The sequence below is a fragment of the Carassius carassius genome, chromosome 2, assembly GCF_963082965.1.
Source record: "Carassius carassius chromosome 2, fCarCar2.1, whole genome shotgun sequence".
Classification (NCBI taxonomy): domain Eukaryota; kingdom Metazoa; phylum Chordata; class Actinopteri; order Cypriniformes; family Cyprinidae; genus Carassius; species Carassius carassius.
In genome coordinates this window covers 14,416,385-14,436,621 of record NC_081756.1, presented here as the reverse complement: position 1 = coordinate 14,436,621, position 20,237 = coordinate 14,416,385, and the positions used below count along the sequence as shown (strand labels likewise).

The following is a 20,237-nucleotide window of genomic DNA, read 5'->3' as shown; positions in this document are numbered from 1 at the left end:
CTGAAGTAGCCTACTAAAGTGTCTCTTGCTGAAAGTCACTCCCCCTCCTCCTGTCACAACCAAGCTTCACAAGAGAGACACGCACGAGAAGCAAGAAAACGAGCTGAGCTTGGTAAGCACAAGCATATCTCATGTTAGTATCTTGACAACGAAGCGATAGTAAACTCAAATAATACTATCGTTTTATTAGAGATTCATTTCAATCTATCATTTTGTATTCGACACTTCATATTTTCCCCAAACTAACGTTAGCCACAACACTCCCAATAGCAATGATAGTGTTCAACTGTTAGCTCTGTCGGATATTCGGCGAGAATGTGAAGAAAATATAGCGGTTGATACAATAGCATAATAAGAATCATAAATCGATTTTTGTACGAAGCTTTTATTTGCATTTCTACTGTAATGTTATGCAGCCACGTTAGCATGTTTGCTAGCTAGCCAGATAGCGAGATATAATCCATGACAAGAACAAGCGTAACCCTTAGATATATTTTATTACCAAATGGTAACCAAAACTGTTACCATTCTTCTTTTGAGAGTGAGTAAATGATGCAAGAACTAAAATTTTTAGGTGAACTATCTCTTTAAAATCTTCATATTCTGCCAATTTATAATGCTCATGAAAATCGTCATTGATTGCCCTTGTCTTTTACAGTTTTTGAGTGATTCATGTCACCGAAAATAGTTTTAAAGGATGAACCGGGGCCGGGGAGTGAGAAAAAGAACGGCACCAGAAAAATCAGATGCCTTTGAAACCTGTAACGAGGAAATACGTGTGGAGATTCACCAGCTCTTCAACAAGGTCAGAGGTTATGTTCCCCCTGCTGGAGGAGAATGGACGTTGCCTGACCCAAGTGTGGTGCTCTGTGATCCTCATGTGAGTCACCCACGTTTGCAGGCTCTGAAACAATCACTAAATGAAGTGAAGAATCAACTCAGCGATAAAGACCTCTCGGTATGGCACCAGCATACTTGTTTCACCAACCGAGCAGGTAGTGTTACAGCCCACCTTCGCTCCACAACCAACGCAGAGCTGTGCACCCAGGCTTGGGCCAAGTTTTATGAGATCGTAGGCACTTTTAAACTTCTCCCTGACAATGCATTGAAGAGTGGCGAGTTGAACTCCATACACCTGTGTGAAGCCCCTGGTGCCTTCATATCAGCTCTAAATCACTTCCTCAAGACAAGTGGCCTCTACTGCGACTGGAGCTGGATTGCAAACACTCTAAATCCTTACTATGAAGCCAACGGACGTGGTTGCACTATCACAGATGACAGACTCATCACACACACTCTGCCTTGGTGGTTCTTTGGATCCGACAACACAGGTGACATAATGCTTCAGAAGCATCTGCTGGAGCTGCCGAGATTTGTGAGCAACATGCGCAGTGTTGATTTGGTTACAGCAGATGGAAGCTTTGACTGTCAGGGGGACCCAGGGGAACAGGAGAGATTAGTTGCCCCGCTTCAATACTGCGAAGCCATTTGTGCGCTTCTGCTGTTAGGAACCGGAGGCTCATTCGTCCTGAAGATGTTCACACTATTTGAACACTCATCTGTCTGTCTGCTGTATCTCCTCGCATGCTGCTTCCGTTCCGTGAACGTCTTCAAGCCAGGCACCAGCAAGTCTGGAAATTCAGAACTGTATATAGTGTGCTTGGACTATCAGGCCAAAGAACAAATTCGGCCATTGCTCTCAAAGTTAATCCGTAATTACGGACCAGATTTGGCATCCACAGTGGCCCTCTTTCCCCATCGCTGCATTCCAGACTCATTTCTAAGTCAGCATGAAGAGATATGCACATTTTTCCATGCATTGCAAGTTAACACAATCCAGGAGAACATCAAGCTTTTTGAATGCATGAGCGTAGAACAGCACAGGCGTTTGGAGCAGCTCAGGGAATACGCTGCAGAGTTTTATACAAGACGTTTCAGTGTTCACTACCTCCCTCGGAAAAGCTGGATTTGCCGTGGCGGTGTGGCCAGATGGGTAAAACCCTGTGAAAGGAAGCAAATGGGCTCTTTCAATCAGCGCAAGGAGATGGACCTTCAGGGATGGAAGCAGCGCCTTGCCCATGGAAATCATGGGGAGTTCATAGAGAGGCACTGTGCAGGGACAGAAGGACGTGAGATTGTACTTAGTGGCCCATTGGATGAGTGCGATTTAGGAGCCTGGTATGCCCTTGAGGGAGCTGCCTTGCCGAAAGTCTGCAGCTCCACCTTCTGTGATCAAGAAATGCTAGACTTCCTGAATGAAGCTCTGGAGGAGAACCTGAGGATCAAAGCGGTCAACCATTCTGACAGAGCCTTGCCAGTATGCAGCTCCTGTAGCATTGACTCCCCTGTAGTCATCTTATCTGAGATTTGCAGCAACCCTGATGTGACATCTTGTTTGGTGCTGGGAAGCCAGTCTTGGTGTGACGACACGCTTGTAGGCATTAAATTGCAGCCAGAGATTTTGCAAGGACCCTCCTGTCGTGAGGTACAGGAGTCCACATTGCACGACGGACAACCAGACTATCAATTTGAGCTTTTGAACACTGTGCTTTTTGCTCTGCAGAAACAGCATCAGGGATCAACCCTGGTGATTCCCTTAAGTTCTGTCTTAACACGCTTCACCTCCGGCCTGGTTTTCACACTCCACCTGTGCTTTCGTAACATCACATTCCGTTGTTCGTCTGGTTGGCCTCCTGCGGCTCTTGTGTGTGCAGGTTTCTCTCCACCATCAGCACTACCCCAGCTGCTGGACTTTCTCCGGGATGTGTTGGAGAAGATGAAAAAAGTTGAGTCGGGGAAGCAGATTCTGCAGTTTGTACCTTTAGAAGAACTTCTCAGAGGGGAATTACCTCACTTCCTGTCTTCCTTTAATACTTCTGTTGTTCGACAGCAGCTACATGTGATCATGCAGGTTGAATAGAGCACATGATGCTACCCCTATATGCCTATATTCTCTAGAAGAATTTTTCAGTTAGACTACATTTCAGTATAATCATGTTTTGTTTCACTTGAATTTAAGCCATAGCTGCACCAGTGCTACAGTGAATATGTAGGATACATTGGAACACAGAATTCCTTTGATTTATACATTTTTACTGGGGAGAATATCTTTATTTAACCTTGAATGTGCTGCATATGACTGTAAGGATTTTTAAAAATATATTAATAATAGTATGTGCACTTCAAAATGCTTATTTTAATATTTGTTTCATTAATTTTTTTTTTTTTCAATGCTTGAAATTATATGTGTTGCCTTGATCAATTTGTCTGTCCTGGCTCATTCATTAAAGCCTTTTCTTTAATGCGTATATGGAGTGTTTTCAGTTGTTGTTCCCATAAATAGTTTCTTCTTATCGTTTTTCAATTATAATTTGTTGCATATTCTCTGTTTGTAGCGAAACAATTATTTTAATGAACAAGATGTTTTGTAAACATTTTATGAAAAAATTAGTATTTATAACTAATATGAAACTGATCATTCTTTTGCAGTGGTTCTAGTAAAAATGTTAGCAGGTAAAAAAAAATCTATGCTGGCCCAAACAGCCTATATTAAAAAAAGACAAAAATGTAAGTTTTATTTAAGAATTTGGGACCATGTGCTTGAGGCTGATCGATATATTTTTGAAGTTGGAAGAAGTGCATAAAAAATACATTAAAAAAAATATTCAGTGTACAGTCATATTTAACAACCCAATTTATTTATTTTTCTTTTAAATCTACAAAATATTGTAAAATAAAAAAACTGATTTAGACTGGTCTCTCATCATGGCCCAGCTGATTGTAGATGGTTTGTGCTGGTTTCTCAGCCTGGCCAAATTAAAAATGCCCAAAACTTTCTAAGACAGAACAGGATGGGAGACTGACTAAAGCTGTTTAAGCTGTTTTTGACTGCTGTTAAAGCTCTAGGCACACTTATTAACGTATCGGATGTTCCGCATGAGGATTTTGATGTAGAGTTGATGAATACAAAAACACATACCGAAGCCACCTGCTGTGTAGGCATGTAGAGGTTTATAACTGATTCACAGTTGGAGTGGGATTTCCATGGATGTTCTTCTCTCTGCCTCATTACAGTATGTCTGTTGAGGACGGTCGGTTTAACAGTTTCTATGAACACATATTTTCCTAAAAGAATTCAGCAATAGAAGACTATACTGCCTAAAGTGAAGTGACACACATTTGAACATGTACAAACATTACATTGCTAGCTGTACAGCATATGAAATGATTCACAATAATATCTTTTGCTGAAATAATGATATATGCCACACATTCTGTATTTAATCCACTGCTCTTAAAGCCTCTTTCCAATGTAACTCTCATCTGATCTGTCTGGCAAAACCTCCATAAATCTGTGGTCTTAGCACTGAGTTAGCTAGAATGTATGCCAAGACACTGATTTCATTAAAGAAAGTGTTTTATTCTGTAGAGTGATTCAATAATTCATGCAACATTTCTTACAAGACGCAGGTTAGGTTTGCAGAGCTGCTTTTTGTTGAGAGGTAAAATCAAAGTCAGTTATGTTGATCTTTTTTATTATACGTAGCCTATACAGTACATTTCTTTTCACACATATTACAGTATGTACCCTCTCTACCAGTGTTGGGCAGTAACGCGTTACTGTAATTCTGCCATCCAAGCCATGCACGCAGCAGCCTCTTGCTTTAGTTGAAATTACTGTTCTGTGAATGTTGATGCTGTAATAACAAATATTTATTAGGAGCGTGTAGCCTATGCTGGGATTTCATAAATTTCAAAAGTAATGTAACAAGTAATGTAACTAATTAATTTTTGAAATAAAGTAATCAAAACCTATCAGTAATTAGTCATTTGTTTACATTTTCAGAGTAACTTACCCAACAGGGCTTTCTACCACTATGTCTGTAAAAGTGTGTGTGTGTGTGTGCGTGTGTGTGTGTGTGTGTGTGTGTGTGCGCGCATGCTCCTGTTCCTGAGAAAACCTGGCGAGCTGTAATTTGGAAAGTTCCACTGCTCTGTGTGTGTGTGTGTGTGTGTGAGGACGCATTCATTACTATTAGGACTTCAGGCTGCACTCTGAGTGGTAGTTTTTGGTTAGTCAGCACACATAACTCTTTCTGAAGATTGACTGAATTGGACCTTTTTAAGCTTTGTTGTTTAGACTCAGAGGAATAAATCTGTGACTTGAGAATCCTTTAAAGGGATAGTTCTACCCCAAAAAAGTAAATTTGAGCAAATATTTATTATTGGGTATACGTATAATTAATAAGAAATGGACAGACAAGAAAGATAGAAAAAAATTGGAGAGATTAAAATGGATATGATAGTTTTGTCATCGTTTACTCACCCTCCGGTTGTTCCAAACCGGTATGAATTTCTTTTTTCTGTCAAACACAAAAGAAGATATTTTGAAAAATGTTGGTAAACAAACAGTTGCTGGTAGCCATTGGCTTCCATAGTATGGAAAAATAAAAACTATTGAAGTCAATGGCTACCAGCAACTGTTTAGTTAACAAGATTCTATGAAATATCTTCTTTTGCATTCAGCAGAAGAAAGAAATTCGTACAGGTTTGGAACAACCTGGGGGCAAGTAAAAGATGACAAAATTATCATATTCATTCAATCTCTCCAATTTTTTTCTATCTTTCTTGTCTGTCCCTTTTTTATTAAATAAACATGTATACCCAATAATAAATATTTGCTCAAATTTACTCACTCTCAGGCCATCCAAGATGTAGATGAATTTGTTTCTTCATCCGAAGAGATTTGGAGAAATTTAGCATTACATCACTTACTCACCAGATCCTCTGCAGTGAATGGGTGCCGTGAGAATGAGAGTCCAAACAGCTGATAAAAATATCAAATTAATCCACAGGTAATCCACATGACTCCAGTCTATACATTAATGTCTTGTAAAGTGAAAAGCTGTGTGGTTCTAATAAACAAATCCATCAAGACATTTTTAACTTTGAAACATTTCTGGCCAAAATATTCCATAATCCATAATAACACTTCCTCCATTGGAAGTCCATACTTTGTTCTCCTCTCACATCACGTTTTGGACTGTTTTTGTTTGTGAACAGTGCTTGATCTGTGCATATTTTTCTCCTGATTCACAGGAGAAAACTTTTTCACTGGAGAAAACAATGTTATGGATAGAAGATTTGTATTTTATCTGGAAGCAAGGCCTTGAAGATAAAAGCATCTTATTGATGGATGCTGGTCAGCATGTTGGTTGTAAATATTTTCCATTAACAAAAGTAGGCCATCCTGGGTTTGAAGCACCAGTATATAGATAGTTTTCTAAAAAGCATCCGGCTGTAGAAGCCTTTTTGGAACCTTTATTTTTAATAGTGTATAGTTGAAGTGATGTGACTTGATACACCCATGCATGCATATATAAGTGTACAGTATGAGTGTGTTTCCCTCTGGGTGTCTTAGCTTTGCTGTGTGTGAACATTTCTACGGTCACTAATGCAGCAGGAGGATCTTTAATGTTGGTGGCATTGTGCTCAGCCCAGACCACATGAATATGGCAGATGTGGCTCAGTTTAATCTTGACTTTGGAAAGGATCAAGTGCATATACGTGTTCTGCATGTGTTCTGGTCAAAATACTCCCTAAGTATGCCTAAAAACTTTATTATCCTTCACATCAGATGAACAACATTTTACATATGTGGGAACATTTGACAGATGGAATCATACGTCTGATTCTGGACACTGGACACATGCCTATCTATTGCATCAGATCATGTTTTGTGGTGGCAGAAGGACAGCCATTGAAACTTATGGGAAATAGTACCCTTGATATTGAAATCTGCTTATATAAAGCATTGGTTTTTGTTTGTTTGTAGCAAATGCATCTGGTCATCATTTGCATGCAGATGTTTATTTTAGATATTTATATTTGGCTTGATTCACTGAATTTATTTATCATATTTATTTTGACAATGTTGAACTGTGGATATCAGTAACTGCAGCTAAATATGAGGTCGGTAAGGTTTCATTTATTAAAAAAAAAAGTATACTTATTGTACAGCAAGGATGCATTAAATTGATAAAACAGTGGAAGTAAAGACTTGCATTGTTACAAATGATTTCTCATTCAAATATATGCAATTAATATTTTGTAATTTTCTCAAAGAATCCTATAAACATGCATAACGATTTCCATTTAGATATCAAACAACGTAGCTGTTTTCAACAATAATATTCAATGGATAAAAAAAATTGAGCACCAAATCAGCATAATAAAATGATTTCTAAAGGATCATGTGAAACTGAAAACTGGAGTTATGCCTAATGAAATTTCAGCTTTGCCATCAAAGGAATAAATTATATTTGAAATGTATTAAAATAGAAAACACTTATTTTAAAGCTTTCTTTGCTGTATTTTTATCAAATAAAGTGACTTCTTACAAAACATTTTTTTTTTTAATTTTACCGACCCCAAACTTTTGAACACATTAACATGTTTTTCTTTTGCATAATCACTGCTAACCTCCTTGCTTCTGCCTTTTTAATCTCTTAAATGCTTCTTCTCTTATTCTCCCTCTCTTGCAGTGCATAAGAGCAGTTCCAGGGGGCTTGCCAGCATATCCTTCTGCAGATATTTGGTTGTCTCTCATCACTAATCATGTCATCAGTAGTCACTAACCATTTTAATACCAAGATCCCTGACCTCAGCCTTTTTAAAAAGACCACCCAGATTATACTATACCATTTTTTTTTTTTTTTGTGATGAACCGATCATTACTCTTTTTTTTTGGATGATTTCAATTCTGTTTGTGGATTTGTATAATTTGTATTTATTTATTTTCAAGCAAATGTATACATTGAAATATGCTTTAAAACAAGTAAGCTGGCCTTAAAAATATCTGTAGCCATTTTAAATTAGAGGCAACCACTGCATTTTAATCAGGGTGCAAATTACACAGTGACCTAATAAGCATGATTTCATTGTGTATTCCTTATGTTTAAATGTTTTAATCTAATTAATTACACAATGTGCTGATTAAATAATTGAATAAATCACAAAGAATTAGAATAGCACATCATGTGCCGATTAATTAAAGTCATTATTAAAGATCATTTAAAGTCATTATGATTATTGTGTTAAATTAGAAAAGCAGTGAATAGACATGGAAGCGGTGTTTGTTATAGTAACACTAGTGTCAGCCTCAGACATCACGCCCATGGACCGTTGGCTAAATGTCTTATGTACTGTATATGAGACACAAAAGTGGAAAAACTTCAAGAGTGTTGAAGTCGTCATCGGATTGGTTGAATTATACGGGATTTCTTGGAGACGTGTGTGTTTGTCGAGTTCTTTAATGATTCGCCTGGAAACAAAATTGCTGACTTCGAGTTTACAACTGTGACGACGAGCGCCAATCAGGATCAACTAAACGCTGGATATTCAAAAGTACGAGAAATATTTAAAGTTTGCGCATATTATCTTTCAAATATGTCTGAGAGTTTTACATACTGGTCTATTATTGTGTCGACATTTCCACTACTCGAAATGTGCCGCTAAATGAAACGAACTCTGATTGGATGTTTGACATGTCGGTCAAACGGGTTTATGGGCGGACCTTGACCATTGAAAGCTGCCATAGATTCCAGACATTCAGCCGTCAGTCTGAAGGTCTGGCTATGCGAGACTATAGTAACACATGCAACTTTAACGTGTATCTAGTTTAAATTATTATTATTACAGTTTAATGTAAAATTAGTCAGAGGAATGCATCTTTATATTTAGCAGTAAATCTCCATATTGGCTACATTATATCACCCCTCCCCCCTCAACATTTAGTTTTGACGTCCATCAGGGAGGATCTAATAGGTACAGAAAAATATGTACAAAACACACACAAACACACTAGAACAAAAAAAAAAATTGTACTGACTTTTCCGTTATTGTCTACCTGTCGATCGTGATCGATACGATTACAACAGGCTTCTCAAAGGTAATCAAGAATTAGTGCTGCCATCCATTCACCAACTCAGCCAGTGTCTGCAGTCCTTAAATCCAAACTGCTGAGACAAGCACGTGTGTGAGATTGATTGGTAATTGGCGGAAATTGTACTGATTTAGGCCTATTTAGTTTATGTAGTCTCCTACAAAGATTGCTGTTTATTGCTTGTTATGGTGTATTCCTGTCCATTTTGCCCTTGCAGTTTCTCCTATCATCTTGTATTCTACTCCCAGTGCTTTCCCAAACTAATTCCGTTTCTATCTCATTTTCTTTTTTCCCTATAAATAGACTGATGTGTTCATTGGTTAAGATGTTGGAAAAGGGGGGATGGTGTGCAGAAAATCCTGCAGCCCCTATAGATTCATACACAACACACTAACATTATTAAAATGCTGCTAAACCAGCTTTATCTGACACATTCAACATACAGTAGGAGCATAATTTATGGAAATGAAGGAGCTTATCTATCTATCTATCTATCTATCTACACTGTAAAAAATATTACATTGTATCTGCTTAAAAAAATTATGGTAACAATATTACACGTATTATATTTGAGTAGATTTTAAGGTTGTTTTTTTTGTGTGAAATTTTTCCCAAATAAATTAAGTAAAAATTCCTAAATTATTTAGTCTATGGCACAATAAATTTAATATAATTAGGGAAATGTGCTCATTTATTTTAAGTTTATTCTCAAAAGTCTGTGATTTTAAATGAGATCTGTTTGTATTTTGTTATTTTATACATTTACATGACTGTATACAGCCAATCAGCTCAAATAGGAAAATACTTGAGAAATACTGGAAAGTACTGCACTAGCACTAGCAAGGCTACTGCTCATTAAACAAGGTTTAATGCATTAGAGTAGTATCCATAACTACAAGCTCTACTCTTCTGCACAGTGGTAACGATTGCACTGTGCAATGGAAACTTCGATGTTACAGAAACTCTTACAAATGTCAAATGTAACTGAACATTAAACATTAATAGATGCCACCCTTCACTCAAAAACATAAAGTAGCATTTAATTTCAAAATTTACTCTCCATATCCAGCCATATGCAAAGCATGCTGGGAACTAACAATCACCTCTAAAATAAAACTGCAAAATTGCAAAATTCACTTAAATTAAATAGGCAGCCTTCTTTCCTTAATTATTTTAGTTTAATCAGTTCCCCAATTCAAGCACCAAAACTGCTTAAGTCTCCTAAAACAAAATGAGGAAAACGCATCTCTTGGTTTTATTAGTAAAAAGTCCTCATTATTTTCTATACAACACTGAATCACAATTTCTTTACTGAAATCCACACATTATTTTTAATTATCACCTTAATTTTTTTGATGAAAATTACAAGACCCATGATTCATTTTTACAGTGTATCTATCTATCTATTTGTGTGGTTTGGGCAAGCATAATAGTTAACAATGTATTTTTAAGTAGGCTACTTCTGAAGAGTAGATTCATGTACTCTTTCATGTACGGACACAAATGTTAATATTAACCTTTACAAACTAACTGACTGAAGATTTCATAAATAAAGCCTTCCATATATTTTTTAAACGACTCCATTGTTGATAACAGATAATATGCTTTAGGAAACTTTGATGCAATATTCTGCTCGTAGAAGCGTACGAACGCATAGGATTTGTGAACATTTGAATGAATTTCTATAATCCTGCTGTGATGCTCCTAGAATACGGATCTGAATGAACTCGACTGCTCAAGCTGTTTTTAAACGCGCTACATGATGCCGCCTATTGGAAAGTGTATGAACTGCAGACTTCAGCTGTTAAAAGCTGCCGTCTTTGTCGGGCTACTTCCAGTGACTCGCATAGGGGTAGAGGAGTGCTCCAAAGACAGGATACCTGTTTCTTTGAAATAAATAAAAAACCCGAAGAGAGATAAAACCGATAGATATGGCGAATAAAGCGGCAGAGCCCGTTCCATTGCACTTGGCGGAACTCACTGCTACCCAGTTCCTCGACATCTGGAATAAATTCGATGCTGATGGTGAGTGTAACGGAGTGAGTCCCGGGACGAAAAGCGTTCTTAGTTTAGTCGTAGCCTACATCGGAGCTACTTATCCAAACTAATTTTTCTATTCGACTTGATTTCTATTAATTACATTTTAGTTTACATTTAATATATTATGTATATTTTAAAGTGGGCTACAAAAGCAATTAAATTATAAGGATAACATGTTAAAATCTAAGCAATAACCCAATACATCAATAAAATACGAGATGTTTATGGAATGAGTAATTCAGTGTTCCAACACTTTTTGTAGTGATAGTCAATTACTGTATCTGCAGGATTCTTGTAAGGAACTACACTTTCTAAAAGAGAGGCATGCATTATTCTTATTATTATGACAATTAGTAAGAATATTTTACTCGTGTAATTTTTGGTCTGGGTTGAGTGATGAACTCAAGCATTCATGACATTATATTTCTTTGCGGTACCGCATGTGCATGCATATGTTTTTATTTTTATGCGGGTTTCCTATAAGTTCCCTGAGTTACACGTTTAAAAATAATCAAATAAAATAAATGTATGCAAGCATGTATAACGCAAGTTGTATCCTCATGCAGTGTACAATGCCGTTTTACGCTGAAGCGTGTTCTTGAAATATTCAGGGAAATTGAAAAAGCGCCAGTGGGATGATTGCCTGATATTGCACTGTTAACTGCTTTCAGCGTTAGGCATGGCGTTTTCGCAGCTCAGTGAATTATGCCTCACATGAATTGTTAGCATTATTGATCCGCTCAGAAATGGAATATTTCCTTCCAATTGATTTATGTGTCAGCGTTTGAGAGACTGAAGATTAAAAGTGATGGGCGGGGTTTGAGAAAAATTAGCCCACGTCTAAAACCAGCCTAAAATGGTTTGCTGTTTTTGGTTCGAACTGGTCTTAAATAGTTGAAGCTGGTTTAAGCTGGTCTTCCATTTCTGTGAAGCTGGCAGTCAACTTGATTAACTGGTCAGTGAGTTTGCCTCACAAATGCATGACTAAGCTAAGTGGCCAGCCAAGACCAACAAACCATCTTAGGTTTAAGCTAGTTTGACAGTGATATATATGTGAATGCCATATGTACAAACATATGGTAAAAATAGTTAAAGGCAACCAAAGCTAGTTTTCTGGCCTTAGCTGGTTTAAGATGGTCTGATCTTGCTCTGATAATGAAATAAATGAACTTAAGTTTTTCTCTATAGGAAATGGCTGCATTGAAGGGAAGGAACTGGAACATTTCATTCGTGAGCTCGAGCTAGCAAGGAAAAGTGTGAGTGTGGTGAGTCACATACAGTTTTGTGTATGTTCATTATTTAAGTTAAAAACGTCAGCTGCAGCTGTACTTGTTAAGTGGTGATTTGTCACATGTAGTTATTAAGAACTACAGAATGAAATTAATCCAAATTACAGAATCTAAATTAATCTAGTTCAATGAACATGCCATCTGAGCCAGATACCATCTGGCTGATATTTTCTAATGTCATTGCAATTTCTGGTTTTAAATATTTTCCTGAATGTAAAGTGACACTTCTCTGAAACTATGTGAAACAAATTGTTCTTATTTGTGCTGTTTTACATGTCAGTCATGTTTGGTTGGTTTTCAGGATCCTTCAAATGCTTCGTTCAAAGACAGGATGAAAGAGTTTATGCAAAAATTCGATGAGAACGGTGATGGGAAGATTGAGATGTCAGAGGTAAATTTCACCGTTTTTCACTGAAACCACGGCAATAGTTTAAAGCTATGAAGAGAGAATGTATTGCAGAACCACTGTCTGAGATTCATGGAACACCAGGAAGACTTATAAAGAGGAAAATGAGGGCAGATTAGGGGCTTGAAGGAGAGGACAGAAGGTTGCGTCTATCAAGGGGATGATGGAATAAGAGGAGGGAGAGATGGATGAAGGGGGAGGGAGAGGATGGAGGTGACTTCCATCATGATGGCAACATGAATGTATATGGATAAAATGATTTATGTTGGAAGAAAAAATCTCACTAATCCAGTCATAGAGACAACATGAACATATGAGCTCCTTCCTTCCTCCAATTAATGTTAACCTGCTTTAGTGATGATGCTATTTTTTTTAAAAATGTTTTTAGTGGTGGTACTTTTCTTTCTCTTGACTTGTTTGTAGTCCTATATAGCTTAGTAGAGGTAAAATGGTTTTGAAAGGATGAAAGGAACCTCTCCATGCTCTTGCTCACTCTATTAGAAATTGTAATTAAGAAAATCCTCCTAGTTGTGGTCCATAAGTGATAGAATAACTCACTACAAAGTTTAGATGTTCACAGTTTTTCACTCAAACGTCATGCAGTTTTCCTATTTTCAATCTGGTACAAAATCTCCAACATGTTACTTTATTTTAAAAGCTGGCAGGATTTCACCAACTCATTCAGACTGCTTCTCAAGGCTTGTTTGATCAGTGATCTGTTCTTCTGTATGAAGCATGTGAATCTAAGATGAAAGTGCAGATTATGTTGGGATTGTCATATCTGTCATCTTCTGCTTTTCCCCATTTCGGGGTTTTCTGCTTCACTTCTTTCAGAAAGGTAGAAGTTATCTTTAAAAGTAGGTTTTTCATTCTTACTGGTATGAACAGTAATCAATTGATTTGAGTAACTTTTAGCAGAAGATCAAAAATCAGCAGAATAGAGATGTTCACTTTTTAAAGGGTGCACATTTATTATACTAAATAGCCGTAAATACAAGATAACCAAATAAATTAAAGCGATAGGAGTAGGTAGGTTTAAGACATTTATAAGAGTTCTCTTGTTTTTTTTTTTTTTTTTTTTTTTTTCTAGTCATTATAAATAGTATCATGTAAAAAGTATCATGTATTTGCACAAAATAATGGAGCACAGCTTAAGCAGCACAACTGTTTTCAGCATTTAATATAATAAAAAATGTTTCTTAAGCATTAAATCAGCATATTAGATTTCTGAAGGATCATGTGACACTGAAGACTGGAGTAATGGCTGCTGAATATTCCAATTTACCATCACAGGAATAAATTGCATTTTAAAATATATGACAATAGAGAACTATATTTGTCCTATATGTTGTAATACTATACACATCCTTAAATCGAAGAAAACATCAAATCGATAGTAAGGCTGAAAAGGTACTTTTTGCTACATAGACAGAAGGTGATCCTCCAGTCCCAGGTTTGTGTGTCAGAGCACTCAGAGGTGGAACTTGTCATAGACAGATGGTTTCAGAAATTTTCAGTCTTTTCGGTTGGGTACTGTTTAGTGTTCTTCAGCAGTTCAGCAATGATGGGCTCCTAACTGTCGGTGCCAGAAAAGATAACCAAAAGCATGAAATTGTCTCTCATCCCTGTCCAGCCCTTGCAGACACTCTCTTCCTAAGCCAGGCAGATAGGCTTTACACAGGCATCAAGTCAGACAGCAGCACTTGGTCGATTGTGTAGCAAAAGGGATGCTATGGATAAGAGCTTTGTGCTCCACTGTGCGGCTGTCCATGGTGCTGAAATCCCATTCAATGGTTTTACAGAATGGAGTCTAAAAGTAATGGTTGAGAAAAGGAAAAATGTTTAGTTTTCAGTATATTTATTGTTTATATAGATAGATAGATAGATAGATAGATAGATAGATAGATAGATAGATAGATAGATAGATAGATAGATAGATAGATAGATAGATAGATAGATAGATAGATAGATAGATAGATAGATAGATAGATAGATAGATAGATAGATAGATAGATAGATAGAGATAATACATTAAATGAGAAGTTTTTTTATAGTGTTTTTTAGAACATACAATAATTCTTTCTCTCTTTATCTTTTTCAGCTGGCCCAAATCCTGCCAACTGAGGAGAATTTTCTATTGTGCTTCAGACAGTTTGTGGGATCCAGTGCAGAGTTTATGGCAGTAAGTAACACAGTGATTATTTTGTTGCCGGATCTTATGGATATCCTGATCTGTAGAGATTTTAATTGATATAAACATTCTACTCTCTGTGCATATTAGTAATCTGACTGACATGATTAATAACCTCTCCATTAGTTTTGGGACTCAATAGTTGCAATTATTAATGTCTCACTTTAAAAATGAAATGGCTTTCAGTAGCTGATGTGCTTTTGTGTGCATCTGTGTGAAAGAAAGACAGAGAGAGCAAGAAAATTCTGTTTGCAGTAGGTTATCTATTATGAATGGCATCCAATACATAAAATAACACAGCGTGAGTATGTGTGAGTAACTGGGTTAATGGAGTTTCATTTGTACAACATGGTGATTTTGTAAATAATACAAAACATATTCATTGTGAGCATCTAAATTGTAGAAGAGGACAGACTGTTCAGAAGTGTGGACACAATGTAAATGTTTTGCTAGCATTACAGAGGAAAACACACGTATACAATACAATAATGCACACAATAACACACATCCTAGTAAATCAGGGCAGGTGGGTTTTTCTCCACAGTAGATCACCTCGCCAGTAATCCCAGTGTAATTCCGAAAATTCACTGGTTTTATCAAGATGATATAATCACATACAAATCTGAACATTTTTGATTGAAACCCTGTCGTTTTCACCTTTACAGGGCAAAGGATCTGTACATATATGCATGTGGGAAGTGTGGAGGTGTCTTAATCGTATGGTTTCATTTTTCAGGCATGGAGAAAATATGATACTGACCGTAGCGGATACATTGAAGCCAATGAACTGAAGGTATAACTCAATAGGTCACACTGAACTTCCTATAGATAGATCCATTACTAAATAAAATCATTTATTTTGCCCAGGGCTTTCTCTCAGACTTGCTGAACAAAGCAAACAGACATTATGATGACAAGAAAATGAATGAATATACACAGACCATAGTGAGTGGACACACACAATTTACACAAGCACACATTTACACAGCCACGCGTTAATTTGTGCTTTTTTTTCCTGCAGCTTAAAATGTTTGACCTGAATGGTGATGGGAAACTGGGATTGTCCGAAATGGCTAGGTGAGAAGGCCTCTGAATGAGGTGAAGTGAATGCATATTAATGCAATATTTTATAAAATGTTATATTTGTGTCCTCAGACTGCTTCCTGTAAAGGAGAATTTTCTGCTCAAGTTTCAGGTAAGATCAAGCATTGTTCATAATGTTAGATTCAGTTCAACTGTATTGTCATTGTGTAGGGTACAAGTAAAGTGTTCCTTCAGCTCAGAACAGAAGAGAGCAAGAACAAGATCATGGTTTAGTTTTTTTGGATAAAAGTGTCCGCTAAATGATTCAACTTTATATAAATGTAAGTATAGAGCCAATGAAATACATCAGGTAACCATAAGTGTAAATACTGATATTGCAAGGTACAAATGCCTGTACAGTGCAATTCATTATATCACAATGATCATTGTAGATCATTGTAGCACAAAAGACATGGTGTATATATACAGAATGTGGGTTAGAATAGTAATTGGTTAGTTCAGTGCAGTTCAATAACTGTAAAAAGTAAATTCATTATGAAACAAGTTCTATTCAGCTGTAAGCAGTTCCACTAAGACAGTTGGGAGTCAGTTTAGTGTTGATTCAGTTCAGTTCAATAACATTGTCGATGTTGCAAAATTCATAAACTATGAACAAATTCGATTCAGCTATAAAATCAGTTCATCAAACTGTGATATACTGGAAGCTGGCAATTGTTTGCAGTTACAGTAGAATCACAGTAGTTTACAGTGAGAGCTGAGGAGAAACAGATAAGGTTTGTAATATGGCAAGATACTCTTTTTTTAGATCAGCAGATCAGATGCATGTATTCTGCAAAAGCCATGTAGAAAACTACATGATAACGGATAAATCTGAATTTGGGTACATAGGTTTGTGTGTGTGTGTGTTTATAAGGTTTGTCTGTGTGTGATCTGATTTCTGCTACAGAGAGCACGGGTTGATAGGGATTATTTCAATCCTACTGTAGTTGCGATAATCTCCATAGATTATTCTTGAACCTAGAGATGTACTGATCCGACCCAGTCTCCCCACATTCACTGGGTGCTCTCTCTCTCTTTATTTCTCTCTCTCTTTTTTTCCTCAACAAAACAAAAAAAAAATAGGTTAAGACTGGAAGAACTGGTCTACGTTCTGTTTAGTCTCAAATCATTATCAGGGTCAAAATATGGTGACCAAGATTTCCTTTGCCATTTCAGTCATGATTAAGATTTTAAATATTCATAAAAAGGTGTCATTTTACAGTCAAACATTTTAATAAAAATATGTTATGCTATATTTTCTATATGCTATATTTTTTATTTGAATGTGGTTAATAAATTCCATCAGACTGAAGTGTAGTGTAAAAATGCTTTTTAATGTTATTAATGGAAGTTAGTATAAAATGTATAATATATGTATGTATAAATGATGCATGAGGTTATAACAAATATTATCTAAATATTACATTATTTATAATCTTATTCTATTTATTTTAAAATATACTGGGAAAACATTTGTTTATTCACTAGGGGAATCAGAGGGCAGAGTATAACCAACACTGAGGGACATAAAATGCTCACAATAAATTGTAAACCAATATAATACATAGAATAAAAAGTAATGCAATTGAGATTTGAATTTAATATTATTACTGTCATTACTGGAATGCCATTGATTTAAATTATAAAAGCCATTTTCTAAATTACTTTTATGTAAAATATTTGGCATGATTACATCACATTATCATTTTTAATGGCATGTTTACAAATGTTATGCATTCAATATTTTAATTTGTTTTCTTTCTTTCTTTCTTTTTTTTTTTTTTTACAGCATATTAATGATGCTATATGTCACTGCACTGTTCTGTTGTAATCAAAAGGATTAAAATGATTATTTTCTAGTTATAAATATTCAACCCCTCAAAATTAAATCTGAAGACAAATTGATATTACACTGTAACTCTTGCACACATACACACATTCACTGAGCATGAACTAATGTCTCTTTTTCTTCTTTACCAGAATTTCAAACTATCTGCTGAAGAATTTGAAGCAATTTTCACCTATTATGATAAGGTCAGATAATGTGTATACTTCTTAAATTTGTGTTCTTGTTCATTTGTCTTGTATTGTGGGTTAATAATCTACACATGACAATTTAAACACAAAAACAACACTTATGATACACAACCACAAATTCATAACTGATACATCCTTTCAGATACATTTCTTAAGTATTATGTCAGATGTTAATTAGACTCTAGAAATTCTAGAAAATGCCTTTTTAATATGCTTATGATTTAGAATGCATATAAAACTACCAAACCCCCCCCCCCCCCCCCCTTTGTTTTGTTTTCCCTCAATAGGATGGAAATGGTTCCATTGATGAACATGAACTGGATGCACTGCTGAGAGACCTCTACCAAAAACATAAAATGGTAACTTGAAGTTGGGTGGGAATTTAACATTTTATGAAGTCTTTTAATTGAAAATATGGCAGAAAAGCTGCATCTGAAACGTCATATATAATATGCAAAATTGCATTTACACACAATTTAAAGCTTAGTGTACAGTTGACGAAAATTGTCACAGAAGCTACAAATGCAGAAAAAAATTGTATGAAGATGTTTTAAATGTCAAATTATGAATATAGATACTTTAAATTATATTTGGGGTTGGTAAGATTTAAAAAATAATAATAATTGTATTATTTATTAAATTGTATATTGTATGAAGATGTTTATTTGAAATAAATGCTGTTCTTTTCATCAACTTTCTATTCACTAAATAATCCTGAAAAAATATCACAGATTCCAAGAAAAGAAAAGAAAAAAACAGCAAACTGCTTTCTAAAGCACCAAATCTGCATATTGGAATGCTTTCTGTGACACAGTAGACTGGAATAATGGCTGCTGAAAATTCAGCATAACTTTTTACAAATATTTTGTACAAATTTTTGGAAGGTACTATAAATGTTAAATAACACATTTTAAAATATGTGCTTATTTACATAATCCTGCACTTATTCCTGCATTTCTGCAATGGTAGTCTGAATACTTACAGACTTTTATGTGTATCCTTCTTTAGGTTGTTGACCCTCAAAACCTGGCTAGCTCAAAGAAGAGCATCATGGCGTTGTCAGACGGAGGAAAGCTGTTCCGCACAGAGCTGGAGATTGTGTTATGCAAGGATCCACTAGTGTGAACTCTTTACTCTCTCTTCCTGATGTAGCCAAAGCAGGTGCGTGCGGTGGCTCTGTTCCACCTCTTATCCTGTCAAAGTTAATCAGCATCCACAACATACTCCTCTCTCCGTGGCATGCCTTTCCCAAAGATATGGCTTCTCAATGTGTGCATCTCTTTTTTTTTTTTACGTGACATTAAGGTATTATGATGGATATATGGTCTTATTCTCCTGCTTGTACCAAATCTTTGGTTGGTTTCTTTATGTATGTAGCCTGCTCTCTCTCTTTCCAGTCTCTCCAATATATCTCTTTTATTGTTCCTAGCAAGACTGTAGACTGTTCTGTTTTGACAACATTGCTAAAAGAATTACCGAAATAAAGATCAGATAATACATTTACCTTCGCAACCATTCTGTTTCTTCTGCTTTAAAGGATCTATCTTAATTTGTCTTCACATATAGGACCATTTCCATATTTTCGGATTTAATTTTGCAAGGTAGTATAAATGCCCCTAATTTAGTTAAGGCTGCAACTGTTTTGGAAGCAGATACGGGTAATAACGGGCACCTGTTATCGTAGTTCGGATGTACCATCTTCTCAGGTGCACTGAGATCTCATTTCCATTTAGATAAATCTAAAATCGGCTAACTTATCTTCACGGGCCCGCAAGTAAAGACACGCATCTTCAAGCCAAAGTGAGCGCAGCAGCACAGTGAAGTGTTTAAAGCTTATCTTTTTCATTTTCATGGTACGAATGTTCTTTGTGCTTCATTAATCTCTGATACAGGATAAAACAGCAAAAGGTTTGTGGTGATGCAGCACAAAATTTAAAGGTGCCATTATGCTTGTCCTGCTGGGACCACATGCATTTTTTACTACATTTTTTAAGAGAAGAGGGCAAACCATGGAAGCCTCCCTGCAGTTCATCAACCCAGCTAACAGGGAACTTTGGCTAATGTTTTGGCAAGGTTATTCCAGTAACATTAATACAACATTTGTTCAAAATGATCTGCTCTTTAAGAATGTTTTCAAAACGTAAGCGAACAGAAACAATATTTATACATTGTACATGGAATGTTTTTTAGATATTAATCTAAAATTATTTAAATATTACTCATTCTTTCAGCAGGTTCAAAGAACAT

At 36.0% G+C, this 20,237-nt stretch overlaps 2 protein-coding genes across 2 annotated transcripts; both read left to right on the top strand.

Annotated features, from left to right (window-relative positions):
- The first annotated feature begins 638 nt into the window (after positions 1-638).
- LOC132103813 (cap-specific mRNA (nucleoside-2'-O-)-methyltransferase 2-like) lies at positions 639-3,256 on the top strand. Its single transcript, XM_059508888.1, has one exon. The coding sequence runs from the start codon at positions 698-700 to the stop codon at positions 2,918-2,920; it is 2,223 nt and encodes a 740-aa protein (XP_059364871.1). The 5' UTR covers positions 639-697; the 3' UTR covers positions 2,921-3,256.
- A 7,513-nt stretch (positions 3,257-10,769) lies between these two features.
- LOC132097015 (calretinin-like) lies at positions 10,770-19,493 on the top strand. Its single transcript, XM_059502680.1, has 11 exons — positions 10,770-10,969; positions 12,173-12,249; positions 12,575-12,664; positions 14,781-14,861; positions 15,607-15,663; positions 15,738-15,815; positions 15,892-15,947; positions 16,026-16,065; positions 17,934-17,987; positions 18,278-18,349; positions 18,999-19,493. Exons 1-11 carry the CDS (start codon positions 10,876-10,878, stop codon positions 19,113-19,115), a joined length of 816 nt encoding a protein of 271 aa, XP_059358663.1. The 5' UTR covers positions 10,770-10,875; the 3' UTR covers positions 19,116-19,493.
- Positions 19,494-20,237: the final 744 nt, after the last annotated feature.

Coding starts and splice junctions, on each gene's coding strand:
- LOC132097015 (XM_059502680.1), top strand. CDS start 10,876: ATGGCGAATAAAGCGGCAGAGCCCGTTCCATTGCACTTGGCGGAACTC. Junction 10,970..12,172: donor GAATAAATTCGATGCTGATG/GTGAGTGTAACG, acceptor TTTTCTCTATAG/GAAATGGCTGCATTGAAGGG. Junction 15,948..16,025: donor GGATTGTCCGAAATGGCTAG/GTGAGAAGGCCT, acceptor TTGTGTCCTCAG/ACTGCTTCCTGTAAAGGAGA.
- LOC132103813 (XM_059508888.1), top strand. CDS start 698: ATGAACCGGGGCCGGGGAGTGAGAAAAAGAACGGCACCAGAAAAATCA.